Consider the following 17,726-nt stretch of genomic DNA (forward strand, 5'->3'; position numbering starts at 1 on the left):
AGTCACCAGACAACAAAGGTAGGGAAATGATTTTATTTTCAATATAGTGATTGAAATGTGCCAGTTTTGAGAAAGAAAAGATATTAAACTTTAAATGTGAGTGCTGCAGAAAAAATAGAGTACTTGGAGGGCCGCAGAAAAAATAGTTAATGTCTTATTAAAGAAATGATAATTTTGCATAAGGTAAAACTCTTTATAATTTATATATCTTTCCTTTTAACTGTTAAATCCAAAATGTGGCCCCGCAAAAGGTTTGAGTTTGAGACCACTGCTTTAGACTGATGATAGATTCCCCTAAACAACAACAAAAAAATGTCAATGCTGTTATTTTATTATTAATACCATTTTTGCTTATTTAGTATTACTGATTGTATTACATTACATTACATTAGAGATTTCTATTCTGCCATTACCTTGTGGTTCAAGGCGGATTACAAAAGAGTTATATTCAAATATATTTTATTGAGCTCAATAGAAAAACCAGAAATAGGTACACAAGACAGCAAAACAAGCTCAAGGTATATGAAATATCCCACAACATCCAACTACCCATCCCCCCCAATAGTTCCCCCCCCATCCACCCCACCCCCAGTCCTCCTTCCAAGTACAAGCCTTATGATAAACTGTAGTACAATATAAAAGGGCAAAGGCATACATAAATGGAAGACAGCAATATAAAAGAGCCTTAACAGTTAAGCAAGTGGCTATGTGCCACATGCGTCATGATAGTCCAAAAGGGTTCCCAAGTGCGCTGAAAAGAGCACCGCGGGAGAGAGAAAAAATCGAACACATCTCATCTTTCCCACATCAGAAGAGTAATCATCCGGCACTGCCTTAGAGAGTAGTCCAGCACATCCTGGTCAAGCCATTTGAGCAGGATACATTTCAATGGAAAAAGAACTGTCCACTTAAGAAAGGCAGCAACCCCCTGATACGGGGAGGGAATAGTGGGGGTTCAGCTCCAAATAAAACTAAGGGGGAGTGGTGAATAGTTATGTTCCAAATGCGCTCCACAAAGATAAAAATTGCATCCCAAAAAGAAATAATAGCGGGGCAAGTCCAAAACATGTGTCCCAAGCCTGCCTCGGCGGTCTGACATCACGGGCAGGCAGCTGACTCCTGAAACCCAGACAGGTAAGCCCTCTTAGGAGAAATGTACAATCGAAGGACAAGCTTATATTGTTGTTCCCAAAAGTAGTATATTCAAACAAGGGGGACTCATCTTTCAAATGACAATGGTGAAATTTAAGAGGAACAGGGAATTGGGAGCCAATAGTAAAGGCCGTAGACAGCAACTCCTGACAAGGAGCTACAAAAGAGTTATAAACGGTTGGTTACAATGGAAGATCGTCATTTCTAGAGAAGGTAAAGAGTAGGTCAAGGTAGTTTCTGTGTGGCGGGAAGAGGGAGGGAGGGAGGACGGTATATGTGATGTTAGGACTGTTTCAGGAATTCTTGAAGAATATAGTTTTTATTTCTTTTCTGAGCATCTTGTAGTCTGGGGTAGTTATCAGTAGATTAGAGATTTGGTTATCTAGTTTGCTGCTTGAGTGGCTAGGAGGCCATCGTATAGTTTTTTCCGTTTAACTTGTTTGATCGTGGGAAGGGTGTGTGTGAATGGGGTGTGTGTCTTTCTATGTCTGATTGAGGTGGCTTGAATGAGGCAGTTGTTCAGGTAGGTTGGGCTGTCTCCATTTAAGGTTTTAAATAGTATTCTTTCTTGGATTGGTAGCCAGTGTGAGTTGATGTATGGTTCTGTAATATGGTCGTGTTTCCTCAATGAGTAGATGAGTCTCAGAGCTGTATTTTGGATTGTTTGTAGTTGTTTAGTCATTGTAGCAGGGCAGGGGAGGTAGAGGATGTTGCAGGAATCTAGTAGATCTAGGATTAGGGATTGTACTATAAGCTGGAATTGTGTTCTTTCGAAGAATTTCCGGACTTGTCTTAGGCTTCTCATAACTGCGAAGGATTTCTGTATTGTTTTATTTATTTGCGGTTGCATGGTGCAGCATCTGTCTATAGTCATTCCTAGTAGTTTTATGGTGGTTTGAATGGAGTAGTTGATTGAGTTGATTTCTATATTGGTTATGGTTGTGATTTTGTCATTTTCGAGGAGGATGAATTTAGTTTTGTCCGGGTTGAGTTTCAGTTTGTGATCTTTCATCAAGGTCATTACTGTTTCTAGTGTTCAGTGTAGTGTTTGTCATGGCAGTCTTTGGTTGATCAAAAGGTATGAGAATGGTAATGTCATCTGCATAACTATAGGTGGTTATGCCTAGATTATCCAGGTATGTTCCGAGAGAGGCAGTTGAAGAGAGTAGGGGATAGTGGGGATCTTTGTGGTATGCCGCAGAGGTTGAACCAAGGTTCAGATTTTTCTTTATCTGATTTTACTCTGTATGTTCTGGATTTTAGGAAGTCTTCAAACCAAGAGTATACTTTATCAGAGATACCTATTGCGTCCAAAATTTGCAGTAGGATGTTATGGTCTACCAGGTCAAATGCTGCGGTCAGGTCCAGTTGTATGAGAAGCATTTTTTTTTTTCTTGTGCTGAGGAGTTGTCTGGCTGTGTCAATAAGGGACTCTAGTAATGTCTCTGTGCTGAACTTGGTTCTGAAGCCAGATTGCGTGGGGTGAAGTATGTTATGGTCTTCTAGATAGCTGATGAGGAGTTTGGCTACTAGTCCTTCTGTTAATATGACATATAGAGGTATTGAGGCAATGGGTCTGTAGTTGGATGGTTGGTCTGTTGGTCCTTTTGGATCTTTTTGGATTGGCGTGATGATGATTTCGCTGAGGTCAGTTGGGGAAAGGCCATCTGTGAGTATGGTTTGTATCCATTGCAGAAGTAGAGTACGGAATTTTGCGCTGGAGGTTGTAAGAAGATATGATGGGCAGTGGTTGAGGTCACAGGGTGCGTGGCTGTATTTTTTGTAGAGTTTATTGAGTTCGAACCATTGTATGTTGGGGAATTGAGACCATGCTCTGTCTGCTGCAGTTGATTCTTTTTCTGTGGGATGAATTGTGTATTCACCGCCACTCAGTACTGCCCAAAAAAGGATATTTGCTTGTTTCAACTCTTTATTTCTTCATAACAACTGTATCAAAATGATGGTAATAATAGCAAATATATTTTTGCTCAAATATGACCATTGCATCTGTGATAATATATTCTAGATGAAAATTACCTGTAACATTATGAATGGATTCATAGAATTCATTTACCCAAAAATTTAAACATTGCATGAATATACAACCTCATGCTATAAGAACATAAGAATAGCCTTACTGGGTCAGACCAAAGGTCCATCAAGCCCAGTAGCCTGTTCTTACGGTGGCCAATCCAGGTCACTAGTACCTGGCCAAAATCCAAGGAGTAGCAATATTCGATGCTACCAATCCAGGGCAAGCAGTGACGTCCCCCATTTCTTTCTCAATAACAGACTATGGACTTTTCCTCCAGGAACTTGTCCAAATCTTTCTTAAAGCTAGCTACCCTCTCTGCTTTTACCACAACTTCTGGCAATGCGTTCCAGAGCTTAACTAAAAAAATTTCCTCCTATTGGTTTTAAAAGTATTTTCCTGTAACTTCGAGTGTCCCCTAGTCTTTGTATTATTTGACAGAGTAAAAATTCGATCCACTCGTTTACTCTACTGTTTACTCTCCTCCATTGAGAAAAATGACCATTTAACCCTATCCTCTGTTTTCTATCCAATAACCAATTCCTAACCCACAACTGAACTTTGCCACCTATCCCAGGAGCCTCTCATGAGGAACTTTAAAAAGCTTTCTGAAAATCGAGATACACTACATCAACTGGCTCACCTTTATTCACACCTTCAGTGATGTCAAGCAAATTGGTGCGGCAAAATCTCCCTTGGCCAAACCCATGCTGACTCTGTCTACGTGTTCCACAATTTTGGGGTCCTTTTACTAAGGCACACTAACGTATCTATAGACTAATAAAAGGACCCCTTTATTTTTTATAATTGTTTCCATCATTTTGCCCAGCACTGTAATTTCCCGGATCTCCCCTGGAGCCCTTTTTAAAAATCAGCGTAACATTGGCCACCTTCCAGTCTTCAGGTACTACACAATGAATAACTTTTGAACTAGAATGTATCTTAAATAGAAAACTACTTTTAGATAGATTTTTCCTCAAAAGCATTTTATTAAAGCAAAAATCCATTTTTTGAACTCATTGATTTTTATCCATCCTGGCTGTAGTGCAGGAGTCATGCCAGAGTCTAAAGGCAGGAAGTGGATGGTCTTCGTAGATTCTTTTCCTGAATTTATTCTTTTCCTTTTCTTCTAGCTATGACATGGTGCATTATGGACATTCCAACCAACTGCGGCAGGCTCGTGCCATGGGCGATTACCTCATCGCTGGTGTTCACACAGATGGTAAGATGTGGCCTTTGCACTCTGCCTGGTGAGGTGTGTTGATCTTTGCTCTTCAGGATTCGTTGACTGGGAGGAGAAAAGATGATGTGGATTACAGATGATGAATAAAGCAGTCTAAACAATTGATCAGTGTGTGGAAGTGAACAATCATTTGGTATTTGTCAGGGCTCTTGTCTATTTCCCTTACACTGTAAAAGGGACTGCAGTTCCATTACCTGCTGGGTGGGTGTTACAGGGACGTACACAAAATGCTTCATACTCTAGCCATACCTGCAAATATAGAGAACATGAGTAAAATAATTTTACCCAGCTGCCTGGGAATTTCTCTTCCTAATTTTGACTAAAAGTCCCTATCTTTGGCCCCATGAAGAGGAAGCATGTTTTGGGTAGGGATGGAAAACTGCTACAGGTTCCTCCATTGTGCTAACTCTGCTTTTTCCTCACTATCACTGGCTTTGTGTGCGCATGCAGAGTTGAAAATGCAAATCTATGAATATACTATTTCGGACCAACTCCAACATTTAAAATTGACTTACCTTATGCCAAGGATCATGTCTCTTCCCCTTCTGTTGGAAAATTAACCATTTAGTCTTTGTAGTTAGAGCGAGGAAAGCCAGGGTTCAAATCCCACTGACCATGCTTGGAGTCTTAAGTCATTTAAAATCCACTGTCTCAAGTACAGACTCAGATTGCAAGCTGCCTGGGTACAGAAAAAGACCTACTGTGCCTGATTATAACTAGTTTTGAGTTACTTCTGGTTATGTCTAGATCCATATTGTAATGTGTGGGAGCAAGGCCTTCATAAACCACAGTCAGACAAGGATACAAGGTGAAACAAAAGCCCCTTTAGTAACCAGTGCTGAACTTTGTTACCCCATATGCACAGGAAATACAGAATAGTTTTGGCTAAACAAGAATTCTTTTTAGGAGCCAGGCCTGTGTTGTGCAATCCTGCACGTAGTTGTATGTCTTGAGGGTTAAAGTTCTGTGCACAGTTTGCCTCTGAACTTAAACAAACATTAAAGCTTAAGAACATAAGAATAGCCTTACTGGGTCAGACCAGTGGTCCATCTTCACAGAAGCCAATCCAAGTCACAAGTACCTGGCAGAAGCCCATATAGTAGAAGCATTCCATGGCTTCCCCCGTGTCTGTCTCAACAGCAGACTATGGACTTTTCCTCCAGGAACTTGTCCAAAGCTTTTTTTTTAAACCAGCTGCATTAACTTCTCTCACCAAATCCTCTGGCAATACATTCCAAAGCTTAACTATTCTCTCAGTGAAAAAATATTTCCTCCTCTTGATTTTAAAAGTGTCTCTCTGTCACTTTGTGTATCCCCTAGTCTTTGTAAATCTCGATACAGTAAAAAATCAATCCATTTGTACCTGTTCTACTCCACTCAGGATTTTGTAGACTTCAATCATATCTCCCCTCAGCCGTCTCTTTTCCAAGCTGAAGAGCCCTAACCTCTTTAGTCTTTCCTCATACGAGAGGGGTGGCTACTGGACGTACTCTGTGGCTACGTGATTTGTCGGTGGATGCGGCCTCCAAATCCAAGCTTAGCAAATTTACCTTCAAGGGTTCTTTTCTTTTTGGCAAGGACTTGGACAGAGCTGGTGCAGAGTTTAGGTGATTCCAAGGTGCCTCAATTGCCAGAGGACAGGCCTTGGCAGTCTGGTAAAGGAGGATTAGACTGCACTCATCTTTGTGAGTTTTGCCAGTATAGGCCTTTGGGGCTTCCTCACAGAGTTGGTTCTTCCAGTGTATACAGTGCTTTCTGGGTGCTCGCTAGGTAGGTCAGGACTCCTCTTCTATCTCCTCCTCTTCTCAACCTGCCCAATGACAGTGTTCGGGTCCTTCCTCCGGTTCAAGTGGGAGCCCATTTATGGAATGAGAGGGCATAGGATGAAGTTAAGAGGTGATAGGCTAAGGAGTAATCTAAGGAAATACGTTTTTACAGAAAGAGTGGTAGATGCATTGTCTCTCCATAGAGGTGGTGACAATCAATTTAAAAATCCTGCCAGGGCTTATCAATAAACTTTAAATAGCTTCAATCACTATTATACAAATCATATATTCAAAAAAAGCTGTTTTAATCTCTATTCAAAACATTTATCATTAACCATTAATATAAATACATAATACTTTTATTAATTTCATGAATACTCATAAACATATCTCATACAACATCACCATACATATAGAGCCCACCCAGTTCATACATAAATTATAAAATCTCCTTAAAAGATTTCATGAAATGTTCACCCATCACTTGGGTATAGCAGCAATCAATTAGCACCAATGTCCAACACCAGCATCCAAAATGCTTGGATTCAAAGTGCTCACTCATGAATACTCATCATTTGCTTCAATTGCACTTATCCCGTAAATCTTCAGTGATGTCCAATTCACCCTCGCTAAATATTCTCATTCAGCTCGATAAGATTCACATGTTTCGCCATCAGGAGCTTACTGGGTACGACTCCATTTCAAATTAACATACTACAATACATAATAACTAAACTAAACTTCACCTATTATCAAACATATTCCATAAACATACAATATAATATATTCCAAAATCCATGTTACCTTGAAGTTTCATTATAAATAATCATGTACAGCAGCTCATAAGGTCGGAGCGTCCAAACCAGGATCACCCTTTCAACTTCAACATGAAAGGAAAGTTCCGTTAACTACCTCACTTCCTGTTTCCCTTTTATCAGGGCAAATGACCCTATAATAGATGCCAATATCCTTATTTAATCCTTTTGGTTCAACCGTTCCTCACTAGTATTTCAGAAATATTCCCCCCCCCCCTGATTAACATCAATATCACAAATTGCAACTCAAGAACCCCATGTTGCTGTTGAACCCAATGAGATACCAAAGATAGGTCAGTTTTTTCCTGTCTCAAGTTACTCATATGCTGAGCAATTCAGTACTTAATTTTACGTTTAGTCTGCCCCAGATATCACTTATTATATGGGCATCTAACCCCATACACAACCTGACTAGTGTCACAATTAGTAATGCTCCGTAAAGGAAATATTTTTTCACTGTTTGGTATGTTTATGCAATCAACTTCCAACGCATACTGACAATACACACATTTCTGATGACAGCCGCTCCCGTTATCCATAGATCTTTTTGTTACAGATAATATCTCCCGTAAATTCCGACCTTGTTTAAAAGCAAATCTTGGCATGTCCTGCAACCCAGCAATTATCCCTTATAACTTGTTTAATTTGTTGAGCTTGACGTGAAAACGGCAATATGAATGTAACTTGTGTTTCCCGATGTTTATCTTTATTTAACATTAACCAACTCCTATTAACATTTTTTGCTCGTTTATATGCTCGCCTTATCACCTTCTGAGGATAACCTCTTTGACTAAAACGCTCTGTCATATGTTGGGCCTGATTTGTAAAATCTACCGGCTCACTGCATAATTGTTTCACTCTGAGAAACTGCCCCACCAGGACTCCATCCTTCAATGTCCTAGGGTGATGACTACTGTAGTGAAGGGCAGTGTTCCGGTCTGTAGGTTTTCTATACATTGACGTCTTGAATTTATCACTTTGACACCCAATTTGAACATCCAGGAACTGTATCATAGTAGAGGAGATAGAGGATTGAAATGTGATATTTGGGTCACAAATATTGCAAAAAGCTTTCTAAGGATTGCCTGTCACCAGACCAAATCAACAGTACATCGTCTATAAAACGCTTCCAACTTACTATCTTTTCACTATACCGACATCCATCAACAAACAGCTGCTCAAATATGCAATTGCAGGGGCCACCGTAGTACCTATGGCAACTCCCTTCGTTTGTAAATAATATTGATCCTCATAGCTCAAATAATTACATTCAATCACTAACCGGCTAAATTGCTTGAGGAGATCTTTCATACCAATAGTAATATCCATAGTATTAATTAAATCTTGCAATAGATTTTAAGTGGTTTTAAATGACATGGTCAATTACTGCATCATTTATCACCAATTAAACTACTTAAGTTAGGTGGCAGTAGGGCAGTAATTGCCATTACCCTATTACGTTCAATCTATGAATTTATATCACATTGCCTTGGAAAGGACATATTAAACTGAAAGCCATAATAGACCAATTGAAAACCACTCATCTGACCCCACAGGCTGCAGTATGTTTAAATAGATTTTATTGGTTTTAACAAAATAAAAATCAGCCATATACAGACAGAACAACCAATCAGCAAGAATAATACAGTCCCCTACAACCCCTCGTCTCCCCCCCAACCATCTAGAATACAATCCTGCAAAGAAAAGAATAGGAACCTGCCAACAAGGTTACGTGTTCAGAATTCTGCGGGCCTGAGGCATGAGGTCAATCCAAAAGGGCTCCCATAGGGCACAAAAACGACAACCTGAAAGGGATTCAAGATCAGAAATGCTTTGACGTTCCAAGGCTGCTTGTAGTATCAGAAGTGAATGCCAGTGTTGCACCGATGGCACCTCAGGAGAGAGCCAAACGTGCAATATGGCTTTCTTGCTCATCAGCATGACTCAGTTCACAAAAGCTGCCATTCCCCGTGGCTTTGGAGTTACAATCCTGTAGTGTCCAAACAAAGCTGCTGGTGTAGGAGTCCAACTACGATTCCAGAGGGTTGAGACATATCTACCCAAAGTCATCCAGAATGTGAAACCCTCAGACAGGACCAAAATTGGTGACCTAAAGAGGCATAGGAGGCGGAACACTTGAGGCAGCAGGGAGATTGACTAATAAGCATCCGAAACGCACATGTATAAGAAACGCCTCCACCGGATCAGACCGAGGTCCATCCAGTCCTATGCTCTGCACACGCGGCGGCCCATTTAGGTACTCTTTTTTGGAGACCCGACTTTACCGTATCCCTCAATATGATATGCAAGAAGGTGTGCATCCAACTTGCGCTTGAATCCCAGTACAGTAGTTTCTGCCACAACCTCCTCCGGGAGTGCATTCCAAGCACCCACCACTCGCTGTGTGAAGCAGAACTTCCTGACATTTGTCCTGAACCTGCTGCCACACAGTTTCAGGCTGTGACCTCTTGTCCGTGTCACCTCTGAATATGTTAGCAATGCTGCTTCCTGGTCTATTTTATCAAATCCTTTTAATATTTTAAAAGTCTCTATCAAATCCCCTCTCATTCTTCTCTTCTCAAGGGTAAACAGTCCCAGTTTCCTGAGTCGTTCTTTGTAGCTCAAATGCTCCATCCCTTTAACAAGTTTTGTGGCTCGCCTCTGCACTTTCTCCAACAGAGTTATATCCTTCTTGAGGTATGGAGACCAGTGTTGGACACAATATTCTAAGTTTGGTCTGACCTTTGTTCTATAAAGTGGAATTATGACATCTTCCGATCTACTCGTGATCCCTTTCTTAATTATGCCTAACATCCTGTTTGCTTTCTTCGCCACCGCCGCACACTGTACAGACGGCTTTAGGGTACTGTCAATCAGTACCCCCAGATCCCTTTCCTGTTCGCATTTTGATAATGTAACTCCCAACATCTTATACTCGTGTTCTTTGTTTTTCTTTCCCAGAGGCATCACCTTGAATTTGTTTATGTTAAAGTTCATCTGCCAATTTGTCGCCCAAGTTACCAGTTGGTTCAGATCTTTCTGGAGGTCCTCGCAGTCCCCTTGAGAGCCAACCGCTCAACATAGTTTTGTATCATCTGCAAACTTTAATATATTGCATGTTGTTTCTTCTTCTAGGTCGTTTATAAAAATGTTGAACAAGATAGGCCCAAGAACCGAGCCCTGGGGCACACCGCTGGTCACTTTCTCCCAGTCCGAGAATTTCCCATTTATGCTTACCCTCTGCCTTCTGTTTTCTAGCCATTTGCCTATCCATCTGTGCACTTCACCCCCTATTCCATGGCTTATTAGTTTCTTCATAAGCCTTGCATGTGGGACCTTGTCAAACGCTTTCTGGAAGTCCAAGTAAATTATATCCACTGGATCTCCACTATCCATTTGTTTGTTCACTACCTCAAAGAATTGTAGTAAATTTGTCAAACATGACTTCCCTTTTCTGAAGCCGTGTTGACTAGCCCTTATTAGATTGTGATCCTCCAAGTGTTGTACAATATTATCTTTTATTAGTGTTTCAATTATCTTCCCTGGAACAGATGTGAGGCTCACAGGTCGGTAGTTTCCTGGATCCCCTCTTGATCCTTTTTTGAAAATTGGGATGACATTTGCTATCCTCCAGTCTTCTGGTATTTGCCCAGTTCTAATAGACATGTTAGCTACGGATTGTAATAATTCACCAATTTCCACCTTAAGTTCCTTTAATACTCTTGGGTGAATTCCATCCGGTCCAGGGGATTTGTCGCTTTTTAATTTGTCAATCTGAAAGTATATCATATCCAACGTCACATTTACTGTTGTGAGGCTTTCCTCTATGCCCCCGGTGAATATCTTCCCTGTGGTTGGCACTGTTGACATGTCCTCATTTGTGAAGACTGAGGCAAAGAATGAGTTTAACCTATCGGCAACCTGTTTGTCCTCTTTAATTGACCCTTTCCTTCCCTGGTCGTCAAGAGGGCCCACTGCCTCTCTTGCTGGCATAAAGGCGAAGTAGAAACTTATGTTGAAGTTCCCAATGGGTAATGTCAATTTGAGAGCTTTCTTCAAAGCTCTACTTATATGCTGCTCCAAAAGGGTACACTGTAAATCCGCAGCTCATAGTCCCACTATAAGCACAAAGTTTGCTCCCAGCTGACATTCCAAGAGACCGACATGATGGAAACGAAGTGGGATGAGATTTTGTGCCAAGAGACTAAACATTTCAGAGAGCACCTCACAATTTGCCTTCGTCAATGTTTCAGGGAGCAAAGAATGGATATAATGTCTAACCTGAAAATAATGAAATACATCAGAACTAGGTAAAAAAATGTTTTGCAGTTGTTCAAATGTATGCAGAATATCTTTATCATCAAATAACTGAAAAATAAATTGGAGACCCATAGTTTTCCAAGATCTGATTGCTTGACATTGCATACCCGGTGTAAAATCCCCATTTCCCTGGATAGGTAAGTAAGGAGATGATTTAGAGGAAACGTAAAGAATGCGGTACACCCAACGCCATGTCTTACAGGCCGGGGTAAAAATGTGGTAGGCAGAAATAATTTTACGAAGGCCTGGTGGTGCGACTTGTAACAGAGCACTAAAATGAGTGAGGTGAAGTAATGAAGTTTCCAGCGAAGTAGCCAAAAAATGGGAAGTACCAGTCGTTAATATGGCGCATTTGACAAGCCAGGGCATACCATTTTATATTTAGCAAACCATAACCCCCTCTCTCATGATATACAGGATTAGGCGTAAGTAAGGCATGCCCAAGATCCCATGGATCATTTCGTAAGTTGGGCTAGAAATTTCCCCATTCTATTGCTATATCAGTAATATTTATATTTATGATAAAACAGCAATTTTTTCGTACACTCATGGATTAGAGTGTTGAGCGCTGCCTCTGTAGCTGTCAAAGCTTCCTGATGAGCCGGGGACGGAGAGGACATATATTGCTGTTTAGCAATTCGAAGCTCCCTTTCTAAATTAATACCCCGGGAAATCCGGCGGTTGTGCGCTATCACATAGGCTATACAATCCCCCCTTAACACCTTAGCTGCTCCGGATCCACTAAATGTTGTTGATTATTGGCATAATAATCCTCCCACCCGCCCTGCAGATATTCCTGGAAGTGTGCATCTGCAAAAAGGTATCCCGGAAAGCGCCAGCGTTGAGGGCCAAATACTCCAAAGCCAATGTTAATAGTGACCCATATTAAAGAATGATCCCCCCATCTATGTGCGTGAATTCTGCACTGGATGAAAGTATATAATCTGTTCTGGAATAGGTACTGTGGGCACGTCGTTCTAATATGCCAATTCTCTTTTGACAAATGCTGTTCCTTTTAAGAAATTGGAGACATAGAGCAGCTGGCCACGGTTCAGCCAAAGGGGGGGGCCCCTATAGCCCTTTGTGTATACAACTTCGATGCGCAGTTAGATGGGTGCGTGCCACTTCTCTGTCATACACTTTATCCAGCAGTTTCCCTGCAACATCTGCTCTGCTGAGTGGACTGTATCTCGATCTTGGTGACTCAACCATATTAATAAAGTCTGGGTTTTCAATCAGACAGAAAGAAGAGTTGTCACATAAATTGGGTAATTTTGATTTATCTAGTGTAGCATGGTGGTTTGCTCGGTTATAATTTGAATTTGAAGATTAAAACACCATGCTTGTCTAATTTTCATAGTGGTACTATAGTTCTTTCAGTCTGCTTAAGTATATCGTGGAGGGGGGATGACTCTTGCTCCTAACCAGCATTGGATGAAAACTAAAAGCTAGGTCATACCCTTCTCTAGCATAGAACCCTCTCATTTTGGTAGTGGCAGTGGCACCAACCGTAACATCCCCCTTTTATCTCTGTACAGCACCATTATCTCCTTCTTTCCCTTGTCCTTGAGGGTAACAGCATGATGGGGTCCCCTCAGTCAGTATGCCCCATGTAGCCACATAGCTCATACATCCCTCACAGACTTATTTGATTAAATGAGAAAGAGATGAATATTTGCAGCCTCCATGTAGATCCATGTGATTTATAATGAGAAATAATTTCAGTGTGTGCTGATTGCAATCTGAAGGTGTACCTCAGACATTTCCCTTAGTTCTGGGAGGAGGAAGAATAAAGCTCCTGTGCTCCTCTTTGGAGACACCGCAGGCAGCAAAGAGAGGACAAAATATCTAACCGAATTAAAATAAAGTTGAGATGGGGAGAGAAACTTGCTCATGGTCACACAGCCAGAGACAGTGAGGGGGGTCTGCAGTCCTGTCTCTACTGACCTTTAAACTTTGTTGTGTCCTTTGAACTAGAGGAGATTTCTAAGCACAAGGGGCCCCCAGTTTTCACCCAAGAAGAGAGGTACAAAATGGTGCGTGCCATCAAATGGGTAGATGACATCGTGGCTGGTGCTCCATATGTGACTACGCTGGAAACCCTAGACAAGTACAACTGTGACTTCTGTGTGCATGGAAGTGAGTGGTGTTTTTTTCCCAGTCCTCACCTGCAGCCTTAGCATTTGGTGCATGGATTCCTTGTTCTCATTATTGTCAGTAAGCACTCTTCCTTCCTGCCTGTCTTTCTTGGATTCATTGGTTGCTGCTTTTACCTGTCTTAATTGAACATAAGAATAGCCATAGTGGGTCATCTAACCCAGTATCCTGTTTCCAACAGTGGCAGTCCAAGGCAGAAACTCAAACAGTAGCAACATCCCACGCTACCAATCCCATGGTTTTCCCCATGTCTGTTTCAATAGCAGGCTATGGACTTTTCCTCCAGGAACTTGTCCAAACCTTTCTTAATCCTAGATATGCCAGAACTGCCTGATCCATGTACTAAACTAGACTTAGCTGTGGGAGCAGCTGCAGAGGAGAGAGGTTTCCCAGTAACAAGTCACAGAAGCAATGTCTGCTCTTTCTGGTTCTTGAAGGGAGGTTGGGGGGGTGAAATGTCTCTTAACTCTTTTCAAGAAAACAATGTTTTGATCTGGAGTCAACCTGAATGATCTTCTACCTCACCTTTAGACTCATTTTTCACAGTTTTAGTGTTTCTTTTTTTTACAGATGATATCACATTAACCATTGATGGCAGAGACACATATGAAGAGGTGAAGAAAGCCGGGAGATACAGGTGAGGGCTGGTGGTGTTTGCACAGAGAAAAGGAAATACGTTTAGAGGGTGAAGGAGGGAGTGAGAAGGGGAGTACTAAGGGGCAGATTCTCAAAAGACAGATAATCCAGCCGTCTCTGATATTGCCATGAAATGTAATATGAGGTCATTCATATTAAACTCATCACTCCGAGCGATTCCCTATAATCGCCGCGTGATCCTCTAAAATCGTTGTGCCACATTTGCAGCCAAAATTTACTATCAGACTGAGCTGTCATTGCATTATTTTCTGATCAGTGCCTGAACGCTAATTCACTCAGGCACTAGCAGGCACCGACAGCTCAGACTCACTTCGCCCCAAATTAAATTAATAATAATAAAAACAAAACCAAATTGAAGATCGTCAGGAGAGATACCCACTTTCTCCTGCTGCTAAGCAATGCCCCCCTGGCAGTGGGAGAGATGCCCACTCCCGCTGCCAAGCAACACCCTCTTCCCCCTCCGACAGCCCCCAGCAGCAGAAGAGATGCTCACTCATGCTGCCTAGCAATACCACCCCCCATGCAACCCTGGCAGCAGGAGAAATACCCGCTCTTTCCCACCACCAAGCAACGTACCCCCGACACCCCCCCGGCAGCAGGAGAGATACCTACTCTCTTCTGCCAACACACAACCCTCCCCCCCCCAGTGCCTCTGCCAACCCCTGCCCTTTCCCCGTTACCTTACTTAGATGGCTGGCCAGAGGGATGTGTGCTCCCTCCAGCCAGCTGGCCCACCTCTTCAAAATGGTGGGCCTTCCACTACACTGGGGAGGACCCTGAGGCTCTGAATGGCCCAGGTTGTTTAAGGCCCCTACTATGGGAGGGTTGTTATTCGTCTTGGCCAGTCAGAGCCTTAGGCCCCTCCCTAGATGCACCGGGAAAGAGCCTAAGACTCTGATTGGCCCAGATGCCTAAGGTCCCACCCATAAGAGGGGCCTTAAACAACTTGGGCCAATCAGAGTCTTAGGCCCCTTCCCGGAGCATTCCAGGATACACCAGGAAGGGGAAGGCCTGCCATTTTGAAGAGGCAGACCTGCTGGCTGAAGTAGGTGTCCTTTCTGCCAGCCATCTAAGTAAGGTAAGGGGGAGAGGATGGGGTTGTTGGAGGCTCCGGGGAGGGGAGTGCGTGGCAGCGGGAGTGGGCATCTCTCCTGCTGTTGGGGGGGACATTGCTTTGTGGCGGGAGAGAGTGGCCATCTCTCCCACTGTCAAGGTGGTGTTGGAGTGTGTGTTGCTTGGCAGCAGGAGAGAGTGGGTTGCTTGACTTCGGTAGCTCAATTTGTTGTTGGGGTTTTTTTTGGGGGGGGAGGGGATTTTGCATTTATTCTGCACATGTGCCCATCGCTATCACCAGTGATGGGCACGTGAAAATTTAGTGAAACTTTGCTACTCTCCGCCAACCTCATTTGCATGAGCGTTTTTTTGAAGAATGGCTCACCTTTTTAAAATTACTACTATAAGAGCTGCGACAGCGGGCTGTGAATTTTTGAGAATCTAGCCCTAAAGGAAGAGATCTAGAGAGAGTTAGAGAAGGAAGGAAAGAAGAAGGGATGGGACTTAATATTCCCTCTTTCTGTGGTTACATTCAAAGCAGTTTACATATATATTGTTTGTATCTGAGGCATTGGAGGCTTAAGTGGCTTGCCCAGAGTCACAAGGACTTCGGTAGGAATTGAACCCTGTTCCCCAGGTTGTCTGGCTACTGCACTGATCACTAGGCTACACTTCCTTTCCTGAACACCAGAGAAAGTGGGTGACGGCCAGCCGTTAAGGTGTGGATTAGGAGGAAGGACCCAAATGGACATCTCAGCTTTTGTGATCTGTGCTTAGGAAGGAGAGGAGGACAAATATGATCCAGTAGCATCTATTTTAGAGGCCAGTGTTTCCCAAGTAATGTGATTGCAGCCTGGTGCTAAGGTCCGTCCCAGCACCTCGCAGCAACAAACGCCAGCAGCAGCTGAAACATGTGGGAGTTTCTCCTTTCTGAGTCCACCGGCAATCACGCCTGCCTTTCTTTCTTAACTGCAGCCTGAGCTCAGAACATAAGAAATGTATTAGGTTAGACCAAAAATCCATCCAGCACGATCCCTGTCAGTCCAGACAGCAAGTAGCAGGAATAGATCCAGTCCTTTTTGTTACCGGATGTTACGGTCCAACTTGGGGGTTAGCGTCCAAGAAAGGATCTGGGTATCCTTGTAGACAGTACGATGAAACCTTCCGCCCAATGTGCGGTGGCAGCCAAAAAAGCAAACAGGATGCTGGGAATTATTAAAAAAGGGATGGTTAACAAGACTAAGAATGTTATAATGTCTCTGTATTGCACTATGGTGCGACCTCATCTGGAGTATTGCATTCAATTCTGGTCTCCTTATCTCAAGAAAGGTATAGTGGCGCTAGAAAAGGTTCAAAGAACGACCAAGATGATAAAGGGGATGGAACTCCTCTCATATGAGGAAAGACTAAAAAGGTAAGGGCTCTTCAGCTTGGAAAAGAGACGGCTGAGGGGAGATATGATTGAAGTCTACAAAATCCTGAGTGATGTAGAACAGGTACAAGCGGATCGATTTTTCACTCCATCAAAAATGACAAAGTCTAGGGGGCACTTGATGAAGTTACAGGGAAATACTTTTAAAACCAATAGGAGGAAATTTTTTTCACTTAGAGAATAGTTAAGCTCTGGAACACATTGCCAGAGGATGTGGTAAGAGCGGATAGCATAGCTGGTTTTAAGAAAGATTTGGACAAGTTCTTGGAGGAAAAGTCTATAGTCTGTTATTGAGAAAGACATGGGGGAAGCCACTGCTTGCCATGTATTGGTAGCATGGATTATCCCAGGACAAGCAGGCAGATAACATAAGAACATAAGCAGTGCCTCCGCTGGGTCAGACCATAGGTCCATCCCGCCCAGCAGTCCGCTCCCGCGGCGGCCCGAACAGGTCACGACCTGTCTGAATCACCAGAAGGGGCTCCCTTGCCACCTTGGTTTCCCATTGAGTCCTATCTTCCCATCGAAGTCCTAACCCTCCGGTCTTGCACATGCACGACCTGGTTGGATTTCTATACTTATTACCTGGTTAGCTTTCTATACCTGTGTTACATCCCAGAACCTCTCTCAGTATCCCATGATCCCCCTATCCCTCAGGAATCCGTCCAATCCCTGTTTGAATCCTTGTACCATACTCTGCCTGATCACTTCCTCCAGTAGCGCATTCCAAGTGTCCACGACCCTTTGGGTGAAAAAAAACTTCCTTGCATTTGTTCTGAACCTATCTCCCTTCAGTTTCTCCGAATGCCCCCTCGTGCCTGTTGACCCCTTCAGCCTGAAGAATCTGTCCCTATCCACCTTCTCTATGCCCCTCATGATCTTGAAGGTCTCTATCATATCTCCCCTGAGCCTCCTTTTTTCCAGAGAGAAGAGCCCCAGCCTATCCAACCTCTCGGCGTATGGGCAGTGTTCCAGCCCTCTTACCAGTTTCGTTGCTCTCCTTTGAACTCTCTCAAGTACCGCCATGTCCTTCTTGAGATACGGCAACCAATATTGAACGCAGTATTCCAGATGTGGACGCACCATCGCTCGATACAAT

The 17,726-nt window shown here is 42.8% G+C and overlaps 1 protein-coding gene across 2 annotated transcripts in view; it reads left to right on the plus strand.

Moving 5' to 3' along the window:
• The window catches only part of PCYT2 (phosphate cytidylyltransferase 2, ethanolamine), a 65,576-nt gene that overhangs the window by 6,608 nt on the left and 41,242 nt on the right, over positions 1-17,726 (plus strand). The window contains exons 2-4 of one of the 2 annotated variants that reach the window (XM_033961233.1): positions 4,318-4,406; positions 13,306-13,467; positions 14,056-14,122. In XM_033961233.1, the coding sequence (XP_033817124.1) occupies positions 4,318-4,406; positions 13,306-13,467; positions 14,056-14,122 (318 nt within the window). The remainder of the gene's footprint in view (positions 1-4,317; positions 4,407-13,305; positions 13,468-14,055; positions 14,123-17,726) is intronic. The other variant, XM_033961234.1, reaches the window with a different exon arrangement.

This window comes from Geotrypetes seraphini, chromosome 10 (assembly GCF_902459505.1).
Source record: "Geotrypetes seraphini chromosome 10, aGeoSer1.1, whole genome shotgun sequence".
NCBI lineage: Eukaryota > Metazoa > Chordata > Amphibia > Gymnophiona > Dermophiidae > Geotrypetes > Geotrypetes seraphini.